Source organism: Anguilla anguilla, chromosome 1 (assembly GCF_013347855.1).
Source record: "Anguilla anguilla isolate fAngAng1 chromosome 1, fAngAng1.pri, whole genome shotgun sequence".
NCBI classification, from domain to species: Eukaryota; Metazoa; Chordata; class Actinopteri; order Anguilliformes; family Anguillidae; genus Anguilla; species Anguilla anguilla.
This window is the reverse complement of record NC_049201.1, coordinates 80076714-80101599: the sequence shown is the minus strand read 5'-3', so window position 1 is coordinate 80101599 and position 24886 is coordinate 80076714. Positions and strand designations below refer to the sequence as shown.

General features: G+C 46.0%; 2 protein-coding genes across 2 annotated transcripts in view; one reads left to right on the top strand and one right to left on the bottom strand.

Moving 5' to 3' along the window:
- The window catches only part of ldah (lipid droplet associated hydrolase), a 39610-nt gene extending 39263 nt beyond the window's left edge, over positions 1–347 (top strand). Inside the window, exon 4 of the mRNA XM_035410611.1 lies at positions 88–347. Within this exon, the coding sequence (XP_035266502.1) occupies positions 88–279 (192 nt within the window). The 3' untranslated portion in view covers positions 280–347. The remainder of the gene's footprint in view (positions 1–87) is intronic.
- A 14868-nt stretch (positions 348–15215) lies between these two features.
- gdf7 (growth differentiation factor 7) lies at positions 15216–23116 on the bottom strand. The gene is given in 3 exon segments (XM_035410585.1): positions 15216–15661; positions 15663–16258; positions 22446–23116. Coding segments are annotated over 3 exon segments (1347 nt in total). The 5' UTR covers positions 22774–23116; the 3' UTR covers positions 15216–15238.
- Between the last annotated feature and the right edge of the window lie 1770 nt (positions 23117–24886).

Here is a 24886-nt window from a genome sequence, read left to right as displayed (position 1 = left end):
TTAATGCTTTATGTTACTTAAGGTTGTTGCTGACTGACATACTCTTCTCCCCCCCCTGCCCCCCCCCCCCCCCCACCCCCCCCCCAGCTGATATTTTACTACGGGGCGACGGATTCGTGGTGCCCGGTGCAGTACTACCAGGACATCCGGGCGGACTTCCCCCGGGGGAACATCCGGCTGTGCGGCAAGGGCTACCGCCACGCTTTCGTCCTGGACGCGGGCGGAGAGGTGGCCGCCATGGTTACCGAGTGGGTCCGCCACGACGTGGAGAACTCGTAGAGCTCCGCCCATCGCCCCGCCCATCGTCCCGCCCCTCTCACCCCACCGCTGCCCGGAGAGATAAAGGCAACAGCATACGATGGACTATTACAGGAATTATTTTTTCCTCTTCAAAATGATCTCAATCTCTTTGTTTTGTTTTCCCCCTCTGTGTCCTTTACGCTGTGTTTTCTTTTGAACGCACCGTTTATACCACGTATGAGCATTTAGCAGACAGTCTCATCCGGACCAACTTACAGGATGCCACGTGCAGTTTTGACATCTATTTATACAGCACCAGTGTATCACTGAAGCTGCACAGAGGCACATTAACACTCGTAGAAATGTTTTTTTTGCTTCTCTTTTCTCAAGTAAGAGACGAAAATTGCAGCAAGAAAGGAATACCAGTGCACTGCTCTGTTCTCAGTTTATTTATTCATTTTGATAAGTCAGCCATGTTGATAGCAGCATGCTGGTTCTTCTTTTCTTATATTCCATGTGTCACACCGTTGACATGTTTTGTCAGTTGCTCCCTGGTGCGTTTTCTAGGTGCTTTTGTGCAATTAGCATGTATTTACATGTATTTAGCATGTACATGTGCTACACGGAATTACCTGAGCTGTGCACAGGTGTACATGTGTTCATATGTGCTACACGGAATTACCTGAGCTGAGCACAGGTGTACATGTGTTCATATGTGCTACACGGAATTACCTGAGCTGTGCACAGGTGTACCTGTGTTCATACGTGCTACACGGAATTACCTGAGCTGTGCGCAGGTGTACAGGTTTTCTGATGCCACTGATGGGAGGGGGGGGGGGTTAGATGTGAACGTGACAGTTGGCGTTCCTCATTCTAGGTTCTGACCCAGTGGTGGCCGATGGACCAAAATGAGTGATTTCTGTTATGTACTGAAGGCATTTGGATTCAAAAGGATCAAAAAGCGAATATGAGACAAAAGTACAGGCAGTCTGCTTTTATTTCACGGTTTTTATGCGCATGTATGTTTTACCATTTTACAGGAACAGCTGTTGAGTGCCCCCCCCCCCCATAAATATAAATATTCTCCCTGGGGACCAGAATATCGGAAACATTCCCATATATTAACACAAACTCTCTTGGTTTTTATTTTCACAACATGATTATGATGGTGTAGTTCTTAAAAAAATGACAAATTAAATTATCAGAATAATCTTCCACAATTTAACTTTAAGCATTACACAGATAAAACATGTTATGTTCACTGTAAAATCACCTTTGAAGGAGTCCTTTAATCTTTAATAGGGCACGTTTTGTCCCTATTGCCCTAATATAAGCACTGTTGGAGTTTATGTAACACTGGGGAGTTCGCTGTGTACGGTTAACACCTGACGCGAATCCACACAAACCTTCCGCTTAAATCCGATCCTCGTGACTAAAGGAAGGCTGCTCTAGAAATCGATAGCAGACTTTTGCAGAGGATCATTCCCTCCTCCGGGAACGCTGTGCTCTGACCTCCGATTGTTCTCAGAATTGAGATAGTCAAACTTCGGTTTTATGGGAAAATCTCTTTTGACAGCGCTGGCAGCGAGAATGTGCGCGGACTGGCTGCAACCTGATTTTATACGTTCCCCACAGCTGACTTCTGACCTTTGACCCTCAGCGATCTTCCAGGGGGTTGGACGCCGGCCACTGGCGGCGCAACAGATGCTAACCCTACCCTCGTAGAAAGCTTTTTTTTGTTGGAGCATCTTGAAATCTCATGACACGCTTGCGGAGTCCAGACTGCTGATTGGCCCGGCGAAGACGATAGAGTCGTTCGCTGTCTGTGCGCTGATAAGAACTGACAGGCGCTCACGGAATGGACTCCCCGAGAGCCGGAGGAGAGGGCCGGGGGTTCGAGGCCCTTCGCGGGCGGGGCGAGCGGATATTAGGCCGGGTTCGAGTGTGGAAAGGGCCTCACTGAGCGAGCGGGACGGGACCACAGCCTCCAGCGTTTGAGCCAGGCCGCACGTGTGCCTCTAAAACATTCTACGGTGTCATCCTGTGAGGCGGGGTCTCTCTGCTAATGTCTGGCAATGAGGAGGCAGTAATATAATAATAATAATAATAATAATAATAATAATAATTTGATTATAGCTCCCATTATCAATGATTGACAGTTGTAAAGGAGAGTAATATATTATGACTGAGGTTACATCTCTGTAATGTAATATTTTTGAGACATGAAGTGTAATTTTTTTTGTTTTTTTGTGTAGCATCAGAAAAGTGATCCAAGATTATCGAATCATTCCAATTTTTTGTTCCTCTTGTTTTACACATGCATCTTGACAAGTCACAGTGTGTGTGTGTGTGAGACCTGATTTGAGAATTCTGAATACAGTCACATCCACATCATGAGATTTTGTGAGTGTGTGTGATAAAAATGACACAAAAAGTACTTTTCTCTAGAATTATAGGTTTTATAATTACTGCAAATCTATGCTTTGCCTGAGAGAACATGGCCGAGGTTTTATAAATATAACAATAAAAATATTACAGATTTAAATAAATGGTTGCTATGTGCATCATTATTACTGCTGTTGCGTGCGTGCGTGTGTGTGTGTGCGTGTGTGTTTGTCTGTGTGCGTATTTGTCTGTGTCTATGCATTTTTCAAGAACAGTGAAATTGCGCTTTCTGTGTACATAGCAATTAGCCCTTTCACATTTTCACTTGAGCCTTTTAAAGTCACGATCATTTCCTCTTATCGGACGCGATACAATTCAGAAAATCTTGGTCTACTTTTCGAGAGTGGTGGGGGCGGGGGTGGGGTGGACTGGGGAAGGGGCAGCGGGGGTGGGAGGGGGGGATTGAGTCCTCAATTTCTTCCATAAAAGTACAGTTTGATAGTTATAGAAACAAACGCGCAGCCAAAACACACAAATAAGGGGCAGTGGGTTTGGGTCCCAGTGAAAGAGATGAAGCCAAGACGTGCGACAGCATGGATGGGAAACAGGACCCCCCCCCCCCCGCTCCCCCCCCCTCCTGCCCAAGTCTCGTGTCCCATGCATGCCTGTGAATTCACAGCCCGGAGACATTATTTATACAAGATGGCAGCTTACACAGAGGAAATCTGGACACGCACCTATCTACCTAACCAGTCTAAAAATGAAATAAAATGAAGGAAAAAAACGTCTTTCTCATTAAATTGACTTTTAATGGTCAGTTGCAGATTCCAAGGGATTGGAACCTCCCTCTTTTCTTCTTTTTTCTGTACTTTTTCAGGAAACACTTGAAATCTAATAATGCCTATTTTAGTGTGGTATGACCGGTCTCGGGGTAAATTGTCAAGGCAAGAAAATAAATAAAAAATTTGGATGAAATGCAAGATGTTTTGGAGAAGCGGTCTGTTCTTAAAAAAAATTTAAAAAAATTAAATAAAAAAGAAAAATTGAAACTTGTGACGGAGGGAAGCCGGGGGACGTTGAAGCCAGGCCGTGGTTTCGGCTGCAGAACTCGCACAGAGAGAGCGCCCCCGGGCCCCGCGAAGGTGAGGAAGGTTAACAGACGCCTACTGTTTACTGCTGGAGGATAATGATAATATTTAAGGCTATGACTATGTGAAGATTACTGTCTCAGCTTTAGGTCTTCATATTTAAAAATGTAATATGAAACGATTTCTTTTGGCATTTTCGCTGTATTCAAACAGTCCTTTGTATCCAGGCTTATTGCAGTAAGATTAGCAAATTATTATTATTATTTTTATTTTTATTTTTTTTCAAAGCGAAATAACGGCTTTTTTTCAAAAACATGGAGGCTGAAGGGAGTCTCCTGATAACCCTGGACGGGGACCTTCGACCTCAGGACAAATTTCAGAATTGTAATTCACCTGGAGAGCCCCGCCCCTCTACTGCAAGGAACACAAGGACAGGAGCAGGAGAAGTGAGAGAGGAAAGTGGAGAGGAGCAGAGGAGAATGAAGGGAAAAGGTTCCCATCGTGCTTTGTGGGTGTAACCGGCACCAGCTGATCCCTTTTATTTTATTTTATTTTATTTTCCATCCACAAAATTCAGGAAGGAGATCCCTTCTGTGGAATGCGAGGTTTGCTTTAATCCCCTGCTTGGCTCCCATCAAACAGAATGACAAAGCCTCTTCACTTTCCCCAGCCTTGATTTAGACCATGAGGCACAGGGGTGATTTTGTCATTTTTTTTAAATTTATTTTATTTTTGTTTCATGGTAGGAAATGGAGCAAATCCCAGCCTGGTGGATCGTGTCGTGGCAAAGCGAACCGACTGCACCGCTTCACGTCTCAGTAAAGTGTTCTGTGGTGGCTGCGGCCGTTTCCAGAAACATTTTGGCACTTTGCTGCTGCAATATCATCTGCAACGGATCAGAAGTTTACAAAGCCCATTCATTTTTTTACTTCTTCTTTTATTATGTTTTGTTTTGACAGTGTAATGGCTTCCCCTTTTTCTTTTTTCTTTTAAAAAAAAAGAAAAAAAAGAAAGAAACTCCCAAACGTTTAAAACGACGTAAAATAGCACGACGTCTCAATCGCACAACAGTCGCGAAACGAAACGTCAACATGGAGGGCGGCTTTTCTCTTCGTTTTCGACGCGCTCCCTCAGTAGTGCACATTAAAGCGGACGAGGGGGGACGGGGGCGGTGGGGTGGGGTGGGGGGGGGTGGGGGGGGTAGTGGGGGGGGGGAGGGCGGGGCTGAGCTCGCCGTTGGCCCGCGGCGCGGCTCGTCCTCTCCGTCCGACCGTCGAGCGCCACGTCGTCCGCCGTCAGAGAGTCGGGGCGAACGGAACCGCCGGCGGGGAACGGGATTGGACACGGGGAGCCCCGAAAACTCGCCGAATATCCGGGGGGGGCTCGCGCTCGCCCGTCCGCGCCGTCCCCGTGACGTGCGCCCCTTCATTTCCGCTTTCTCTTTCTTTCTCTCTCTCTTTTTCGTTCTCACTCTCTCCTTCCGTCTCTCCGAAGAGAGAACTCTCTCCCTCCCTCCCTCCCTCCCTCCCTCTCGCACGCAGTCCTCGTCCTGCACATGCGGTTCATCTCCATTCATCCTCCTCTCCTCTCTAATTCGGGGCAACGTGCATTTCAGGACGCTGACGTTTTTTTTTTTGACATCGCCAGTAACTCGGCGCAGGTGTTTGCAAACGCTACGATAAAATGAACAAATCTTGTGACAGGCTGGGTGCTGGCTTTCTATTACCCATCCCCCCACCCCCCCCCCCCCCCCTTCTCAGCCCCCCTTCACCCCACCCCCACCCCCCACCCCCCATCCCCCCCCACGCACACCCCAGTTGTGTAACACCGTAGCCGACAGCCAGAACGCACGCGGTGCGGGTTTTACGAGGGGGCAGCGGACCCTCTGTTCGCCATTAACAGAGCGCGTCTGAGGGTACGGTCTGGCGCGGTGACTGATTTACCCCGGGTGTCCTTTTGGGAGCGGGGGAAAGCTCACGGCGCGAACGTACGCACGCCGCCGCCCTTCGTCTGAGTGACGCGCGGTAGTGCGGAAACATCCGCTTCGTCCGTGCCCGCGCGCCGGAGAAAGATAGAATAACGGCGGAATAAACGTCTGTTATTGCAAATAAGAAAACTAGCTCATTTTGGGGGGGGGAGGTCTGCACGGTGTTGGTACTTAAAGTAGTGCTGTTGAGCACACCTCATTATGAGCTCAACTCCTATTCTTTAAGAATAAACTTTTTTTCCAGTTATTTATCCTTTCTAATCTTCCCGTAAAACTTCAAAATTCCAAGTCCAGTGTTCTAGAACTCCACTACTTTCAGTTACCAGGCATGATAGTGACATCAGCATTAGAATGTTCAGTTGAGAACATTCTAATCACATATTTGTGACCTCACACCATAAAAGAGGGTGTTGAAAGAGCCCGGCAGATCCAGCATCCTGGCCCTGGTTGGTGGAGAAGGGAACATGGCTGCTGTATGATGAACACACGGGGGTAACGCTGGGCAGCGAGGCTCTCTTATGTCGGCAGCAGCTGATCTACCTGCAGGTACCGCGGGCTTGTCCCCAACCAGCTTGTAAACTCCGCTGGAGTCTGGTGTTTTTCAGGCGCGGGTTAGGGAAGGTGGAATTTGTAGGACACAGATTCACAATGGCCCACACACACATACATACACACACACACACACACACATACATGTACGCACACACACATAGAAATTTACAATGAAACAAAGTGCATCTGTCTGCTTTATGTAGGTGTGGCTAACAGCATTACCACACCAGCAAGTGTGTCTACAACAGCTGATGAAGTTCTGGATGTAAGGTAGCCTATGCCAATATAGCAACGTGTTGCATACTGTGTTACACTCAGACAGCTAACAGCCGCATTGAACTGTGTGTGGTCAAAAACTAGTTTAGCGGATTGTTGGATAAAACGTTTTAGCGATTATGGTTCCTGGAAATTCTGACATGTTTCTGGCTTCCTCTTCTTTTTCTCTCTCTCACTCTCTTTATTTTCCTTTTTTTGTTGTTGTTGTTTTTCTCACAATCTGCAGTGGAATCACCTCACAATGAAGGAACAACGCATCCACCTGTTCTTCACGTTGGAATTGGCGGCCATTTTAAAAACTGTTATTATTATTTATTGCTGTTGTCCCCTTTCATTTATATCAGGTGCCGGGCAGCAAAGAAACAAGCTGCTTTTGAACCGTTTCACATGCGTCCTGAGGTCATTTCCTGGGCTCGAGCGACACCCCCTTCCATCCCTGAGATTTTACTGCAGAGGAAGTGGCTCGGGTGAAAAGAAAGCCAAAACAACAACCCTCTGGAAAAGGTGCAATCGTTTTTGAAGGTTAGTTTGTGAACACCGGTGTGGGTTATGATGCATGCTGGGATGGGTGAGAGTCATGAATCCAGCACGAGCTGCGGAATCTCAGTGTGTTTCAGAGAGTTAAACCCATTGCACTGAGCGCCTAAATTCACTACTAAAACAACAACATGACCAGTGCTCGGTCATGGTATTCGTCTAGCACCAATCACGGATCATGTTATTGGTTTTGTGTGTGCTGAAAGGTTTTGCACATGCAAAAAGATCTTAGTGAATCAGGCCCTGGGCTGCAGCAGTGAACTTGACCGAATAAAAGCAGGTTGTTTGGTCCTTTTCACCATAAAAAAGCAAACAAAAACTGAGGCGCAGTTGTTAGCACTTGCCTCACAGGAAGGAGGTTGCAGGTTTGAGTCCTGGCTAGCCCGGACCCTCTCTGCATGAAGTTAGCTTGTTCATGAAGTTTTTTTTTTGTTTGTTTTGTTTTGTTCTGTGGTTTTTTTTTAAATGAGGAATGCAGAAAGTCCTTGTCTTGCTCTGCACAAAACTGTATGCAAACACACGTGTATGAATGACCGCTTTAAGCAGCCTTTGCTCAAGTTTTTCTTTTTCTTTTTTTTTTGGTATTAGAATGTTCTTTTGTTGTTGACTGAGTCATTTATGACTTACAGCATCCATAAAATACTTTAAAGTTTTACCGCTTTCCAGATGTAGAATCCTTTCCAGATTCCAAGCAGATAATGGGACGACACATTTCCCTGCCGAACAGCCTTCGGAAGAAGTGGCATTGTTGCTTTCCAACGAGACCGGAATTCCGTCCAAGGCGTGGGCCATCATTTATGTTGAGAAGGAATTTGCAAAGAAAGGAGACAGGCATTTTAACTTCTTCAGATGAAGTAAATGATTTACAGCAATCGTCATCTGTGAGAATTCTATTCATTTATTTATTTTTTTTACTCTCGGCAAGCTGTTGCCCTTAAAAAATGTTTTAAGTGTTGACCCAGCCTGGACGGTGTGACCATGTAGATGTATCGCTATTGCCCTGACCCTAAAGGAGTAGAGCAAGGAAAGGTCATGGAATGAAAAATTTAGGTTGGGGGATGAGTGGAAAGGGGGCGGGGGGGGGGGGGGGGGGGGGGGTTTGTATTCAAAAATGTTAAAATCTCCTTGTTGTAGTCAGGTATCCTAACCTGAATTGCACCAATAAAAAGCACAGCTGTCCAAATGGGAAACAGAAAATCAGATTGGATGCACGCGGAGGTGAGCCGACTTCAGATAAGAGGGTCGTCTGCTCGAGAAAATAAACGATGCATTGTTGAGCTGAGCTGCTTCAGGTCAACTCTTCCAAGGGTCCGCCCCTGCCCCCCCCCACCCCCCCTACCCCTGCCCCCCCCCCCCCCCCCCCCCACAACCCCAGCCCCCTAACACCCCCCCCCTCCCCCTCCCCTCATCATTCCCTGAGACAAATACACCCTGCTCGGCCCCTACAAGCTGCTGGGCTATAAGTCAACATTTTTAAAGCCACCTTAGAGATTTAAACCCCCCCCCCAACCCCCACCCCCTCCTAAAACCATTACCCGAACATGTGATGTCTCCCCGTCGTCTGCAGACGGCCTGCTCTTAGTGGAATCTCATAATTCCGAACACGCTGCTCCTCTCTGGCCCCGCCGTGTTCCTCTTCCTCAGAGAGTTCCCAGTCACCTGCAAACTTCCTGCATATCCTGCTGATGAAAAGCCAAGAGGATAAACCAACCCCCCCCCCCCCCCCCCCCCACTCCTCCATCCCCCACCCCCCACTCCTTCAGCCCCCACCTCCCCCACCCCACAACAGTTCCAGGCCCTGTGGGTGAGACAGGCATTCAAAAGGGGGGTTCGCTTTGGGACACACGTCTATGAAAACACTCACAGGCAAGTATGCTTTTATTATCAATAAAATATTTAATAAAAATCATCTGTACAAAAATGAAAACATAGAAAGGTTAATATTAAAGAAGGGTACAAAGTGTGCTTACCTTTTTTCAAATATATACTACTATATAATATTTCCAAAAGAAAAAAAAAATTACATTGCTGTTTACAGTTCATTTACAATTCAATTATGTACAGTCCTCTATAAACCATAGATTACATACACACAGTGCATTTTTATATCAACACAAGTAGAGCTATTGGCCGTCTAACGGTTAAATCTCAACTCTTCCCTTGTCAAAAACAATGTCACACGTCCTTTCATCGTTTTGTCCTGCCATACATACTTTTTTTTTGATGTCTCAACTGATGTTAGTTCTTTTTTTTTCTTTCTTTCTTTTAATTTTCTCACATTTTCCCTTTGCCATTTCACTGAGATGAAATTGCCATAAATAGATAGACCAAGAGGGGAAACAACAGAAACACTACATGAGTATACACATATATATGGGGGGGGGGGGGGGGTCCAATATGCCATTTTTGTGACACAGGATATTCAAAACATTATTGGCGTCATTGTGCTCGAGTGTCCATGGACACACACACACACACATACCAGAGAAAAAACACACACAAAACACGCACACACACACATAGAAATGTACTTATAGAGAAGCCATTTTGGCTTAGGCACAATGTGCAAATGGCAGTTACTGAGTCCCAAAGCCAATCAGCTCTATAATCCAGTAGTCATACATGCTTCTTCGTTTGTCTGCAATAATTACATCATTATGAGCGACGTCATCACCTCATCAGATTACACACGGACCAAATATTATTCCTCTGTGGATCCAAAAATCATTTTTATACCGAAGACATTTTATTTTCGTATACCTTCTATTATGTTATTACAGTTCTAGTACGCGGTTGGGACTGATTAATGACACAAAGTATGTTGTATTGTATTTCAAATCCAAGACATAACTTGTCTGTGGAGGTCTCTTGGTATTTTTTATGTATTTATGTTTTGATATCCAAAACGGATGCGATTTGACAACCTGCTTGCTTTTTCACCGTACTTTTATCACTTATACGCTCTGAGGCAACTTTTTTATGTACAATACAGAATTTGAATTTACATTCCACATAAGCAAAAAAAGTATATGTATAGACGTACTTACAATAAATGCTTTTGAAAGAAACGGAATCTGTCAACACATCACGTAATGTTTTTTTTTGGTCAACATTAAGGAACAGATGTCAAGAAATGTATGCATGTTGCAAAATACAAAGCTCAGTATCAAAACGTTTATCTGCATGCAACCAGGAAGTACTGTATACATCTCCATATGAACTCCTATCTTGTTATGACTGATGAACTGTTAAAGTTTTTTTTTTTCTTTCTTTTTTCCCCCCCTTTGCTGGTGGTCTCGACTACAGCACCAATGTAAATCGGTTATGCAAGGTTAGCAAGACCGCGGAATGACGAATGCTAACAGTAGTGGAGTAAACAAAGCAAGACCTCCGTGGCCACGTTTCCTTTCCTCTATCAGTCTCCAGGTTCTGAAACGTTTCTACCGCTTGTGGGGGGTGGCGGTTTTTGACGAGGAACACTACTACAGATTAGCGTCACAGCCTTTATTCCGTTTTTTTTTTTTTTTTTTTTGTGGGTTTTTTTTTTTTTTTCGGAAATGGCGGTAGGAGGACCACCCTAGGCGAGCAGTCAGACCGGGAGAGGTACCACGACACGGAAGTAGTTCTTTAAACACAAGAATCAAAGTCGGCCATTCAAACCCCTCGCCTTGCCGAACGGGGGTCTGAGTCCTGTTTGTTAACACCTGTTAATATTAGAAAACCCGCGAGCGAAAGAAAAGGGTCACCTGACGCGGTGACATCACCGGCTTTTTAGCCATTCCCTGTCGGGATGGCGGGCAGCGATCCAATCGCGCAGAGCCCGGGGACGTGGGATGGGGCCAATCAAATCTAGCCAACGAATGGTAGCAATTTCTCTCGATGACACATCACCACTTGTCGCAGGGAATTTGCCCGTTTTTTTTTTTCTTTTTTTTCCCCCTCTCAATTCATGTCAACAAGGGGAAGTGTCTTGCTGAGCTCATTATGAGTGCATATGGACTTTATAGAGGGAGTTAATCAGCCAAGTAAATGCACTGGAACAAACACAAGTGACAACATGCAGCAGGATATAAAAAGCAGGGGGAAAGGGAGGGAGGGAGAAGGGGAAGTAGAGAGAGAGAGCGAGAGAGAGATTAAATCCATGACTGAATTTCAGGGTGCCAGTCTCCAGTGCTGCAGAACCCATGCAGGGTAAACCAACGTCGCACAGCCTGTCTTTGCACACAAGCAACACTCCGATTAATGGCCTTTTCGCCTTCTATGGTGCCGTAGCTGAGATATGGTTTCAGCCAGCGCGTGTGTTGTCGTTTATTACTGACAATTACAGGGCTGTATATTGAAAAGAATTATAAGTTCAACCCAGGACTCTTTTAAAAAAAAAATTTAATTCTCAGGAGCATCCTCAGGGTCGAGAACTCCCCTGTTACCTGCCCACAGACACACCTCCCTTCAGGTCATTAAAAAAACGTGTGGCTTTGTATTTTCCACTCTGTTGTCACAGGAAGTGTGCTGCCCACCATCTGTGCCTTGTGAGGACCTTGTGTCTGACCTTGTGAGGACCTTGTGTCTGACCTTGTGAGGACCTTGTGTCTGAGCCTTGTGAGGACCTGTTAGGTAGCCCATAGGGAGCTGGGTACTACAGCATGCCGCTGGTGTGGCAGGCCAGCGAGTCGGTAAATCTCAGAGGAAACAGCCCTGCTTTTGTCCCGTCAGCAGTTCAGAGACCTCGGCGCTACCCACAATCCTGCTGGCTAGGCTACAGCGTAAGGTTCTTTGTCACTGGAAAAACATGCGCCCCACGCACACACACACGCACACACACGCACACGCGTACTCATGCACACACACAAAATGGGAAAAGACAGGGATAGTCTGAGCATAGATGCTGCATGTCCGCACTAATCTCGTTCAGCGATACATCACTGAAATTCTTCGCTGAAATGTGTTTGCCATTATGGTGCACAAAAACCAACCGGTAATGGGACACTCACAAAAACAACGGCCTATAATATTTTTTTTAAAAACAGGATGACCGCTTTTTTTTGGGGGGGCGGGGGGGGGGGTTATCTGGATGCTCAGCCAATTCTGACAGTTGCCCTCATGCTCGGCTGAGTTGTTCCAAGTTCCGTTTGCTTCCGTATCGCTCGCTGTCTTTAGTGTCGTCTGGCTACGGAGTTGGTGAGCTAAACAAACATCCATCACTGTAGCAATTTATCAGCCATCCGGATGCAAATTATGCCCAGCCATTTCAGACGCTTTCTGCTGAAACTTTACACCAAAGTAATAGACTTTTTCCTGAAATTTACCATTTGAAGTGTGCATGTGCTGTAGGTGAGCTATAAAACACACTGTAAAAAGATCCCCAGAGAGGCCAGAATCATTTAATATTGCCAACCCCCTGCTTGAGGAAATCTTTGGGAGTAAAATGTATTGCACTGTCACTGGTAAAGTGGGGGACGGGGGGGGGGGGGTTCTAGGACTCAAAACGGGGCATGTATGGACATGTCTGGAGGTCACAAGCCTCTTAAGAGGGCCACATCTGTAAAATGAAAGCTTCATTTGCAAAGTGCCACCAAATTTCATGTTGTTACTGGAGGAAAAAAAGAACCTCCAGTTTTTTTTTTAAATTAATTTTTTTCTTGGTCTCCTTCAGTTTTTAGGAAGTCAGTCTGTAATCCCACTCTACAGTCATAGTTTGTTCTTGTTACAGACTAGTTGAAAATAGTGAAAAAAGTTTTTTGTTTTTTTTAAATCAGAAAATAAAAACCTAAAAACAGGTAATTATTAAAAAGCATAGAAAAAAAGAAAAGGAAAAAAGTTTAAAACAGCATTTTAAAGAGGAATAGCAGGCACTCTAGTATCGGATTACAATATATTTACAATATATTTATATATACATATATTTGCTCACAGGTATCAAAGTACAAAAGCTGTCTCACACTAATTTATATAACAACTGCAGTCTGTGCTCGGGGATAATGTAGCTAAACCAACACAAGCTAATCGAGCTGTCTGGTTGTTCAGTATGGTATTTAGGAGAGTATTGATGTAGCTACATCAAGAAATATATTAAACATTTTACTAATAATTAGATCCTAACTTATGCTACAAAATATTAGTACATTAGAGACAGTATTTTGCCACTGCCTTTATGTTTCCCATCTAAATCCATGCTGAGGTATTTTGTACAAAGAGCTTCCAGACCGTGCTTACAATTAACATAAATAAACCAGAAGCAGGTGCTTACTATCCGTATGAAAAGGAAACCGGTGGAGAAAAAAGGCAAGCGGTTTAGCTGTGTCAAGAAACATGAGTGGATTACTTCATAAAGCTCTTAATAGTCCTGTTTTAGTTTTCCACAGTGTATTGCTAAAACTCTTACGGAGCTGGAGTTTTAAAGTGACTCGCAGTACAAGCAAGGAAACGCAGCGCTTTTGCAGTGAGGGTGATGACACTGCGGTGTGAGGTCACAAACATGCGATGAGGATGTTCTCAGCTGAACATTCTAACGCTGATGTAACAATCACTACCCCTAACTGAAAGCAGTGGAGTTCTAGAACACCGACTTGGAATGTTGAAAAAGAAAAAAACAACAGCTCTTCGAAGGGTTAAGTGAACTGTGGCATGCCTCGCATAGCCGGCAAAGTATTCACGGACATATTCGGGGCAAGCTGTCATAATAATGGCGGAAATTCCAGCTGGTTTTTATTTCAAAATAAAGTGTTTCCATTAAGTGCATTTTTTTTTTTTTTTTTTTTTTTTTTTTTTTTTAGTGACACAAAGTCATTTGCAATTCACAGCAATGACAAAGTCTATCAGTCTCTGTCTGTTTGTCAGTAACACGGGTTAAAAAACCACGTAAACAATAGTTTACCATTTCACCAACACGTGTGCAATGATGCCAAATACACTGCATCGGCTTGGCAACACTGATGCAACGTCAAAGCAACGTTGCTTTTGTCTGGGCCGGGGCATCACAAAGGGTTTGTAAGACTATACTGTGGAGCTGTACTGGTAGGGGCCACATTGGCTGGACTTTTGGGAAGCGTAACAACGTTCTAATAAATTAAGCCAAGCAGGGAAAATGAGATTATGTTCCAAACTCAAACAACGTAAACAATCTCTACACAGATGACAGTTGTACATTTTAGTTGACATACTACGCTTTTAAATAGACAAAAAAAAAATTTATACTTTGAATCTACAGTCCTTTAATTGGCCTTTGTGCATTGGTCAGTCCAACCACTTCCAACCACTTTACCAAAGACCTGGAGACCTTTTGTGTATACGGAAGATCCGGACAACCGCAGAAATATTTAGTAGTAAATAATGGAGCAGACCAATAAAAGGAAGATGTCAGGTTTGATATGGTACAGGCCGACCACACCGGCTCCTGGTTAGAAGTTAAGCAGCTTTTGTTTATATTTCTTATATTTTTTTGTGGGACTGGAGTCTGCGTTTGCTCATTCAGATGCTCACCCCGCCACAAGCATGCCCGAGCTGCCCACTCTGATTGGTAAGTCTCTAAGTGATGCGTTTCCATGGAAGCGAATTTGTTTGCAGTCAAATCTTGTGTGCAAGTTACTGTTCATTCACATGGACCTCCTGTTCTCTACGTACTGTATACAAACCTCTAATCTGAGGACACCCAATCTCGGTAAGTTTAGGATTATTTTGTTTTGGTTTTTTTTTTTTTTTTGGTTTTTGTTTTTGTTTGCCTCTTCTCACCTCAAACAAATTTGATTTTGCTTTTTGAACGGTAACCTACACAAGATGAGTGTTTTAAGCCCCTGTTATTATCTAATGTAGTGAGGGTATTCCTGGCAGTTAAACTAAAACCCAGCAAACTTCTTGTCCCTGTGGATTCAGTCACATCCACTCATAAGAAGCCCCCACCATCCCCCCAATCCCCCCCCCCCTCCCCTCCCTCCCAGCCACCTCAACCACCTCCCTCCCACACACACACCTACACACACCTACACACAGCACCCAACCCACAGTCAGGCTGATGAGTCTTAAAGGGGGTGGGGGGGTGTGGGGGGGGTGCGTGCCATGTCAGTTCAAGTGCCCCGAGGGTCCATGTCCATGGAGGGTGGGGGGGGGGGGGTAGGGGGGTAGGGGGGTAGGGGGGTGTTGGGGGTGAAGGGGGTGAAGGGAACGGGGGTGGGGTGTGCTACCTGCACCCACAGGACTCCACCACCATGTCCTCGTACTGCTTGTAGACCACGTTGTTGCCCGAGTCGATGTAGAGGATGCTGATGGGGCTGAGCTTGGAGGGCACGCAGCAGCTGGGCGGGGTGGAGTCCGGGTCCATGGAGTTCATGAGGGTCTGGATGATGGCGTGGTTGGTGGGCTCCAGGTGCGAGCGCAGGGGGAAGTCGCACGCCCCCTCGCAGTGGTGCGCCTCGTAGTCCAGGGGCGCGATGATCCAGTCGTCCCAGCCCAGCTCCTTGAAGTTGACGTGGAGCGGCTTGCGGCTGCACCGGGTCCGCCTCTTCCCGCCCCCCCCGCCCCCGCCCCCTCCTCCCCTGCCCCCGCCACCCCCTCCTCCTTCGCCGCCGCCTCCTCCGCCCCCTCCCCCCCCCAGCTCCGGCGGGACGGCGGGACAGGGCGGTCCTCCTGCGCCGCCGCCTCCTCGTGAGGCGCCCCCCGTCCCGACCGGGGGCCGGGGGGTCCAGGAACCCCGGCCCCCCCGCCATGGACTTCAGCTTGTCCCGGATCTCCCTGAAGAGGTTCTCCTTCCGCCGGGTTCTGGAGAAGGCCACCAGCAGGGCCCGCTCCTGGGGGGGGCGCGACCTGCGCCCCAGGCCCAGCGCGGACGGGGGGGCGGCCTCCCGGGTGGACTCGGAGACGGCCGCCATTTCGAAGCACAGGGTGCTGGCGCCGCCGGACCCGCGCTGGGCCCGGCGCTGGCTCCGGACGCTGGCCCACACGTCGAACACCTCCCACTTGGCCGGCTCGGCGTCCAGGACGTCCACGGTCCGGGCGTCCAGGACGGGACGGCGCCCCGAGGGGCCCTCGGAGCAGCCGTAGAGGAGGACGCGGTAGAGGTTCCCGCCGCGGGACAGCGTCTGCGGCAAGTTCGGCGGCCTCTTCCGCAGCACCCGAAGCTCCGCCCCCACCAGCTCGTCCGTCCTGGACAGGCTGGAGAAGTCGAAAACGTACCTCTGCCCTGCTTCCGCCGAGGGGTTGTCTGTGAACGGGACAGGAAAGTCAGGGTTCGGCACACAAGAGGGAATTCAAATATATGTCCATACACCTGGGTCTGAACACCACCCCTCCCCTTCGCCCCAAGTATTAAAATGCCCTTGTTATTTCCCCCTTACATGGATCTTTTAATGAGACGGGCTAATCAGGATGAGCATGCACTCACTGCTTTTTTAATGCATAGCAGTTTTGCGTTGAGTTTCCTTTTATTCCACCGATTAAAAAACACAAAGGAACTAGACCAAACCTCCTGATCTACACCCCCATGGAATTTCCATGCCTTTGAGAAGGGACAGTTCTTTATTTCCCCTTAGGTACGTCAGAGAAGGAGCCAATCAGCAATGAGCAGAGGACGGAGCCAACCAGTGATCAGCAGAGGTCGGAGCCAACCAGTGATCAGCAGAGGTCAGAGCCAACCGGTGATGAGCGGAGAAGGAGCCAATCGGTGATGAGCAGAGGAAGGAGCCAACCAGGGATGAGCAGAGGAAGGTTTTGCTTGAGCAAAAAACCAAAAGGAACTTGACCAGGCTTCCAGTTCTACGCCCAGGTCAGTGTTCTCCGTGGCATTTGGAGGCTGTTGTCAAAAGAGCCACTCTCCGGTTGCATGGCAATACTGGGGGCCACCTGCACTGGCCTGAAAGACCGACTGTCCTGCATCTTGAGAACGTGGAATGCAGTCAGTGCCCATCCCAGAGGTTGTGTAAACCACGCAAAGGGGCGAGGGCAAATGGCCTCCCCAAATGTGAGCGAGCTGCGACTGGTGCGAGCCAAAAACTCAGGCAGGTGGTGGGGGCCATGCTGGGCCATGTTGATTGATTGTTCTGATTGGGTGGGAACAGAGCTTTGTGAGAAAGTAGAAACTGTAGTAGTCTCTCTCTCACTCTCTCTCTCTCTCTCTCTCCCCTGCTTTCCATACTTCTTATGAATGGGTCGTAAACTGAGGAGAAGTAGTGGTGGTGCTGTGTATGGGGGAAGGGGATTTTGGGGAAAGGAACAGTTCACCAAGGGACAGGAATTTACAATCTGATGCATTCAACAGATCATTTCATCGAGTTACACTTGATGATTTTACAGCGTCGTGTTATTTTCTGTTCTTAATGGCCATGTGAGACTCACTTGTCAGCAACCCACCCACATGCTCTCCACCACCAACAGCACTACCACCACTCTCCACCACTATTACTCCCACCACCACCACCACTCTCCACCACTATTACTCCCACCACCACCACCACCACCACTACCACCACTCTCCACCACTATTACTCCCACCACCACCACCACTACCACCACTCTCCACCACTATTACTCCTACCACCACCACCACTACCACCACTCTCCACCACTACTACTCTCCACCACCATCACCATTACCACCACTCTCCACCACTATTACTCCCACCACCACCACCACTACCACCACTCTCCACCACTACTACTCTCCACCACCATCACCATTACCACCACTCTCCACCACTACTACTCTCCACCACCACCACCACCACCACTCTCCAACACTACTACTCTCCACCGCCACCACCACTACCACCACTCTCCACCACTACTACTCTCCACCACCCCCACCACTACTACCCTCCACCACCACCACCATCACCACCACTCTCCACCACTATTACTCTCCACCACCATCACCATTACCACCACTCTCCACCATTACTACTCTCCACCACCATCACCACTACCACCACTCTCCACCACTACTACTCTCCACCACCACCACCACTACCACCACTCTCCACCACCATCACCATCACCATCACCACTCTCCACTACTACTCTCCACCACCACCGCCACCACCATCACCACTCTCCACTACTACTCTCTACTACTACTCTCCACCCCTACTAGTCTTCACTACTACTCTCCACCACCACCACCATCGCAACTCTCCACCACTACTCTCCACCACCACTCTCCGCTACTACTCTCCACCACCATTACCACCACATCACCAAACACAGAACCCATATATATACAGAAACCACTTGAACCCTGGCTCAATGACTGCTATGGCACTTTCACATTTGCCAAATTGAGAGACTCTGGGTTCCTGTGCAATCTGAGAAAGAAACTGCATTTTCATGGTTCAAACGTCTCTCCCTCTCTCTCCCTCCCTCTCTCTCTCTCTTTCTCTCTCCCTCCCTCCCCCTCTCTCTTTCTTTCTCCCTCTCTCTCTCCCTCTCTCCCTCTCTCTATCTCTCTCTCCCTCTCTCTCTCTCTTTCCCTCTCTCTCTCTCTCTGACACACAAGCGAGGCTTGGGAACCCAAGCTAGCGAGCGGCGGCATTGTGTTGCCATGACGTTACAAGGGGGCCTCAAAATGATGCCCAACTGTGCACGGGCAAGGAATTTTCAGTGAGAGGTGACTGCCTGACTACAGACACCTGTCCTCATGCTAGTAAAAGTGACGAGAGAGTGAGAGAGAGAGACAGACAGACAGAGAGAGAGAGAGAGAGAGAGAGAGAAAGAGAATAAGGGGGAAAGAGGGACAGATAAAAAGGAAGAGAGGAAGAGAGAGAATAAAGAGGGAAACAAGAGACAGCAAGGAGAGGAAAAGCAATAATGACAGAGAGAAAGAGAGAGCAGGAGGAGAGAGGGAAAGAAACAGACCGAGAGAAAGAGAGAGTAAGGTCAGAGAGGGAAAGAAAAAAAAGACTGAGAGAAAGAGAGAGAGAGAGAGCGAAAGAGACTTGTGCGTCGCTCTCCCTCTCCCCTGCTCAGTGATGGAACATCAGAGCGGCCTGCTTTTCAGTGGAATGCCGGGACAATGAGAGGTCAGCGGAGTTCACAGGGGCTGCAGCATCTTCCACAGAGCTAATATCCGTCCAGCAGACAAAACACTCAGATAGCTGAGACAATAAGCTGGAGAGAAACACACACACAGCCACACGCACACACGCGCACACACACTCACATTCACACGCGCGCGCACACACACACACACACACAGGCACACACACACTCGCATTCACACACGGGCGCACACACACACACACTCACATTCACACACGCGCGCACACACACTCGCATTCACACACACACACACACGCACACGCACTCACATTCACACGCGCGCACACACACACACGCACAGGCACACACACACTCGCATTCACACACGGGCGCACACACACACGCACACTCACATTCACACACGCGCGCACGCACACTCGCATTCACACACACACACACACGCACACGCACTCACATTCACACGCGCGCACACACACACACGCACACACACACACACTCACATTCACACACGGGCGCACACACACACACTCACATTCACACACGCGCGCACACACACTCGCATTCACACACACACACACACGCACTCACATTCACACGCACGCGCACACACACACACACACACACACACACACTCACATTCACACACGTGCACACACACACGCATACACACACTCACACACACACACAAAGCCTGTAAGAAGAGTCACAGCCCCCCTCCAATGTTTTCACGTGATGAATTTTAGTCCTTTGTTTTAAATTCAGTGGTCAATATAATGAGCTGTGTGTTGGACTGAAAATGCACACTTAAAATGAAACTACTGTTTTATTTATTTATTTATTGCTGAAATGAAATTACTCTGCATTTTCGTTGTACATAATATATACATACATATATATATATATATATATATATATATAATTACATTCAAAATCAGTTTTTTCCTCTTCTTTTTTTGTAACTAAGTCAAATACAGGAAAACGGGAGCCTTCGTATCAAGGTCCACGAGGGCCGCGGGATGTTAATTAGGGAACACAAGTAGGCTATAAGAACAAGCAACATCCATTCTGGCGGGGGCACCAATCATCCGTGTGTCTTTCTAAGCAGTATCACGTTTCGTGCAACTTATAAATCAGAACCGGGGGGTGGGGGTGGGATTTGAGGTTCAAATGTCATTTACGCAAATCTTCATATATATATATGTGTGTGTGTGTGTGTGTGCGTGTACACTGACTGCAGCCATGTGAAACTTCCGATTATACATCAAATAATGTTTACTTTGAGGGGAAGCAAGGCAAAGCGACCGATTCCAGTAAATACAGAGAGTGGTTGGTATATGCCAAAACTGCCACAAAAATGGACTTTACTTTTTATTTGATAAAGATATTTTACAAATATTTTGTGCAGTAGAATACTGCTCCTACTAATTTGATCATTACTACTACTACTAATAGCAGTCATAATATGAATCACGGTAATGATACATTTAATTTAGGTATTTTCTCTATTCCATTAATCTATCTAAAAATGCATGATATTTACAACTTCCTCTTTAATAGCATGCAAAAATAAAATGAACGATTTAAGAGAAACTAAATAAGTACTTTATTTTACTGAATTCGTATAATATTTAAAAAAATCGGTGTGCCTTTTTGTATTTTCTTAGTTATCGAATCAAAATTTCGTGATTAAATATTTCCAGTCAATACTTCGGCAATCTGTGCAATATTCGATTAGATCGATTCGTGATATTTAGACTAGCCTACTGATAAATCAGAAGGCGTACCACGCAAATTTGCACAACAGGTTTATTATAAATTAGATATACAGTTTTAATACACCAACGTTTCCCATTTGCCCTGGTCCAAGTGATTAATCGGATAAATAACTGCACTGAACAAATAATTGCACGTGGCATAGGCTAAGCATTTCGTCTTTTGTACATGCTGCAGTTAATACGTATTATTCTTCTTTTTGCGCATTGCGGACAACTGACAGAGTATATTTGTCAAAATAAATATTCTACGTGACAATCTTTATTTGAACACCAGTTTTAAATTACACGTATGTTTCTCTATCTTTATCAGCAACACCTGGGTTTGGGAGAATGTGGGCCCGTTCGGAGTGTTTAGCTTAAGGTGCCAGTGAAGTTTATTTATCGCAGATGTTGGAAATCTGAGACATTTGACTTCATATTTCGTTGGAAGTATTTAAAGTATTTTGAAAACACCCATGTCTGAATATCAAAAGAATCCAGACTTTTTTCTTTCTTTTTTTACCACCCAAATAACACTCCCGGTGTAGCGTCGAAGTTGCGCGCGCCAAATCCCAATTTTAGACCCGTTACTTTTTGACAAGAGGTAACCTATATATCATCCGGCAAGTGGATATCTCAGTAAATCAACGTTGCTGTCATACTGACACTTTGTTCTTAATCCCTATAAAAGTGACGTTAGTCAAATTGGTATTAAAGGTTCAAAATAATAGCCAACGGCTGGGATCGAGCATGCATGTGCAATTAAAGATTGCGCTGATTGCGGTAAGCTATTCTTTGGCTGTCGAGGCAGACAAAAACATTAACGCGCCGCATTACAGCTTTCTTAAGCATGCACATACAGCTGCGATTAAATGGCTTGTAAAAATGCCAACGAGTGCACTCCTGGTGGACCGGCGCAATTGTGAAAACGATTTCTTTTTAAAATTAAAATAAAATAAAAATTAGCATATTGAAACAAACGGAGCTTTAATTGCGACATACAAGTTATAGTTGCTTACGATGTTTGTTTGCTAGACTAAACCATTTAACGGGACAACCGCGTAAAGTGGGCTAAATTCGTTGAATAGCTGTCTATAAAAAATAAAAACTTTAGCTGCGTCTACATTGTTTGAATTGCATTTGGTTTAAAAGATTTAAAAAGTCAGAACGATGGAGAGGGGGCAGAAAACGAAGTTAGTCCGGGAGTATGCAAGCACATAACACCGTTATGTGAAGTCCCGGACAGCAGGTTGCGTTCGTGTACGGTAATAAGAACACTATGTCTCGCATGTTGGGTCAAACGAGAAAAAAAGCTGCATGACAGTAAAAGCAAGGGTTTCATTTAGGACCATTCATAAAGCTGTAAAAAAAAAAGAATGGAAGCAAGTGACGAACGCGCAACTTGTCAATAAAGAGTGCGGTAAGTTAATCATCTTCATTATCACAAATAGTCAAATGCACGTAAATGCTTGTCCAGTGAAAACGCACTGGCATGCATAACGCGTTTAACCAAAAATGTAGTATTGCTGGTATGGAAACAGCCGACTTTGTCCGCTATAAATATTCTTCAGAGAAATCCGTTCACATTAAACACGGACCGCGTTCCCGTTTCTCACCCACTCGCGCTCATTCAGTTTCACTCACCTCTTCCTTGGTCCACGAAGCTGGTCACTGTGTTGGCATGTCTCGTGGAGCGAGAGAGAGTGCTGTTCGTGCCTCGTCTCTCGATCTCGGAAAGGGTCCTGTACAGAGATATCATATACTCATGGGGGATAACGGTACCATTCCTCCGAGGGTCGTTTCTGGAGATCGCGTTCGATTCTCTCCGATTCCGTTCGTCCAGATGTGAAGTTAGCCCGTTATCGCCCGCGCCGGAAGGGTACTGCGAAGATCCAAGCACGACTGCTTCAAGAAAATTCCCAAAGCATACGGAGAACCATAAGAAGGGAGCCGCAGCCCTCATAAGATCCATTTTCAGTGGTCTCTGGCCGAGAATGAGAAAGTTGGAGGGGTTTGATGACTTTGGAAACTCCCCTTTGCTCTTTAGATTGTGTTAATATTACGGATCTGACTGACACGGGGAATGCTATATCGCCTGTTGCGCAGCGGTCAACCAGCGCCCCCAGCGAATATCCGCAGCTTTATAAGTTTTTTCTCCCCCTCCTAAGTTTCTAAGTTGCGTTTTCCCCTTTCAAACTTACCAAATCTTACATCAAATTGCCCCCAAAACTAACATCAGACAGCGTAACATATAGTCACTGGACGTTTGTGCTCATTGTGTTGTTGGCAAATAGATAGCGCACGGATTGCGCTAAATGTCTCCCGCTAAGAGTGGCTTTCCGATCACGAAGCGCACTATTTATAAGTGCAGGCGAACAGGTACGGACAAGGGGCAGTCTATGCCGGCAGACAACGCGAACAAGGACGCAATGTCACCAAGGCGTGCGTGTTCATTCTGAGGTCTGGCAGTAAGGGGAATCCCCCGAGACTCGACGACATCTGACGAGGTCTTAGTACAGAATTAGAGGTATTGCCAAATTATGACTCGCTGTAGCTCACTACGGACTTCACCTTGCTTGCACACGATCTGTCGGATGCGCAAGTTTAGGCTTTGTCTCAAGGAGCCATCCTTTTTAAGAGGATTAGTCCTCCACAACCTTTTATCATTATACACATGCACTTGATTGATTGAAAACCATTGATTTTAAAAAGATATAAAAGCAGCGTATAGACCCAGCGTATAAAAGCAGTTTCGAAATAGACCCAGTAATATTTAATTTGTTACCAACAACTGTTTGAAATTTAACCGTCGCAGGATTTCGCCAGAATGTGCGTCCTTCCGTGTAATATTTAGGATGCAAATTATGCACTTGAATTAACACTGGATATTTTATCGTGAATATTTATAACATTCTTACATCATAGTGTAACAGAGTCATATGAGTCCAATAAGGATCATATGTTGTCTAATCTGCTAGAGTTGATTAACACTGAACGTCTTACTGCGTTCCCAGTAGGCTACACTCTCAGAAATTAAGGTAAAGTGGAGGAATGTTTTTTCTCTTTAGGGAACATTTACGATACATAAGTGGATACCGAAGGTCATTGGAACAATTACAGAACACAGGTCGGATTAGATACAATTCTCATTAAGTAGACTATCGGTTATCCATAGCCGTCTGGTCTAGTTCACCCAGTAAGCATTGACTGAAGTTACGGCAAGTCAAACTAGATGTGAGGCATGATTGTAAGAGATATGATAAAGTGCTGCAACATCTAGATGACAGTACAAGTGCAACACGAATGTGGGGAACAAATTCCCCAGATGTACCTTGGAAATATAATAATTTTCTATTTGGGTACTAATAAGTAGTTTTTACACGCAAAAAATACAAAAATTAATGTTGTATTGGTGGCTAGGGATACAATTTTATGTACCTATAGAGTAGCACCCCAGTGACAAGCGTTGTACGTTTCCTGGCACTTTTAAATATTTTTTTCTGAGAATGTTATTACAGAATCAGGCATGTGACCATGATTTTGGGTAGATTGTACTGGTTAATTCGCCTCCAGTTAAAAGTGGCCATTAAATTTCACTATAATCTAATTCATATTGAATAATATTTCTGTAGCCCATTTTCTTTAAAACACAATTGTGATTTGACATTTCTAGCAAATGTAGATTTGAGATTCTGTCCAGGATATACCTCATACGTGCGCGTCTGTCGCCCTCTGGTGTTTGAATAGGCCTACAGCAAACGAGGACCAGTCAATTAAAAACAACATGACGAATGAACGGTAACAAAGTATTTAATTTGTAGCTGAGCTACCGCGAAGAAGTTTCCCAAAGCTACCATAAAATTAGGCTTGCTCTACGAAAACATTCGTTTGGGTACCACTGAGACCCGTCAGACATTAAGCACAATTTCACCATATTAGTGAGGTATGACACCTGCCAGCTAATTCGCTTTCATTTTGGGTTGTTTTCTGGTGCAGCTATTTGATTAAAAGGTCTATATGTAATGTGCAGCGGTAGATAACTGGAGACCACAGCGTGTCCGTATGGTTTCTTGGCAGAGCAGATA